The sequence below is a fragment of the Amphimedon queenslandica genome, unplaced genomic scaffold (genome assembly GCF_000090795.2).
Source record: "Amphimedon queenslandica unplaced genomic scaffold, v1.1 AMPQUscaffold_11378, whole genome shotgun sequence".
Classification (NCBI taxonomy): domain Eukaryota; kingdom Metazoa; phylum Porifera; class Demospongiae; order Haplosclerida; family Niphatidae; genus Amphimedon; species Amphimedon queenslandica.
The window spans coordinates 1-1155 of NW_003548380.1; the positions used below are offsets into that span (position 1 = coordinate 1).

A 1155-nucleotide genomic window follows, 5' to 3' on the forward strand; every position below is an offset into this window, starting at 1 on the left:
TTTACACAGGAATCTGCTTATGAAGTTTACGTCAAAATTACAGAAAAATCTCCACCTACAGAGTAAGTGATTTAACATAATGTGTGGTTGCTATTGGTTACAGGGCGAGAGAGGCGTGGCTTAGAATAGGACTATATCATAGAAGACAGAGTCAATATGACGAAGCTATTAAATGGTAGCTACATGTACATGTACAATTTACAATGTCATATATTTTATAGTTATTTGAAAGTTTTGCATCAGAACGTTTCTGATAGGTAAGCCACACCCACTAATGTCACGCCCACTTATGTACATGTACGTACATGTATCATGTAGCAATGTATGGGAGTGCTTAGGTGAGGCTTATCTCTCAAGAGGTAGTAACATTGCAGCAATGAAAGCATTTGAAAAAGCAACTGAAGTACATGTGTACATTACAATATTATAGTGATCTCTTCCTCTTTTTGTTTCTCTCTCTCTCTTTCCTCTCCTTATCCTCTTAGCTCAATCCACAGTCTATATTCTCACAATACCAGTCAGTCTATACACATTATATTATATTCCGTTCTATGTACATATGTACATGTACTAGGGTAGCAGCTATGCAACAGTTGATTGGTCTATTATCTGAAGCTGTTGCCAGCTACACACGAGTCCTTGAGCTGCAGGATGATTATGTACCAGCTTTGAAAGGTAATGGAGGAATAGTTGATTATTGTAGTTGAGTGGTAGAGTTTCCCACAAAGCATGCTAAGTGAGCTAAACAGCATGAGCTTCATGAGCTGACAAGCATTGCAATACAGTACATGGCATTTGGAGCAACTTTAAAAATTCATAAAAAATCCAAACTTGATCGGAATTAGCTCAAACTTTCTATGTAGCATAAGTACATGTATATCTATCAGAAAAAATTATAAAAATAGAGAATTCTTTCCTAGCCATTTTTGATGAAATTTGACCAAAATCCCTGTACTATAGCACAGGGTGTTTGGCCCGATTTTTGAACAACTTTAAAAGTTCATAAAAAATCCTAACTTGATCAGAATCAGCTCAAACTTTCTATGCAACATAAGAACATGTATATGTATCAGAAAAAATATTAAAATGGTAAATTCTCTCCTTCCGATTTTTCATAAAATTTAGCCAAAATCCCTGTACTAAAGAACATAAAAA

The 1155-nt window shown here is 35.2% G+C and overlaps 1 protein-coding gene across 1 annotated transcript in view; it reads left to right on the forward strand.

The window, feature by feature from the left end:
* The first annotated feature begins 7 nt into the window (after positions 1 to 7).
* LOC109589374 (tetratricopeptide repeat protein 37-like) overlaps positions 8 to 1155 on the forward strand; it is a 3078-nt gene continuing 1930 nt past the window's right edge. The window contains exons 1-6 of the mRNA XM_020005466.1: positions 8 to 62; positions 104 to 175; positions 233 to 257; positions 319 to 403; positions 486 to 517; positions 575 to 675. Coding sequence (XP_019861025.1) covers positions 157 to 175; positions 233 to 257; positions 319 to 403; positions 486 to 517; positions 575 to 675 — 262 coding nt within the window. The 5' untranslated portion in view covers positions 8 to 62; positions 104 to 156. The remainder of the gene's footprint in view (positions 63 to 103; positions 176 to 232; positions 258 to 318; positions 404 to 485; positions 518 to 574; positions 676 to 1155) is intronic.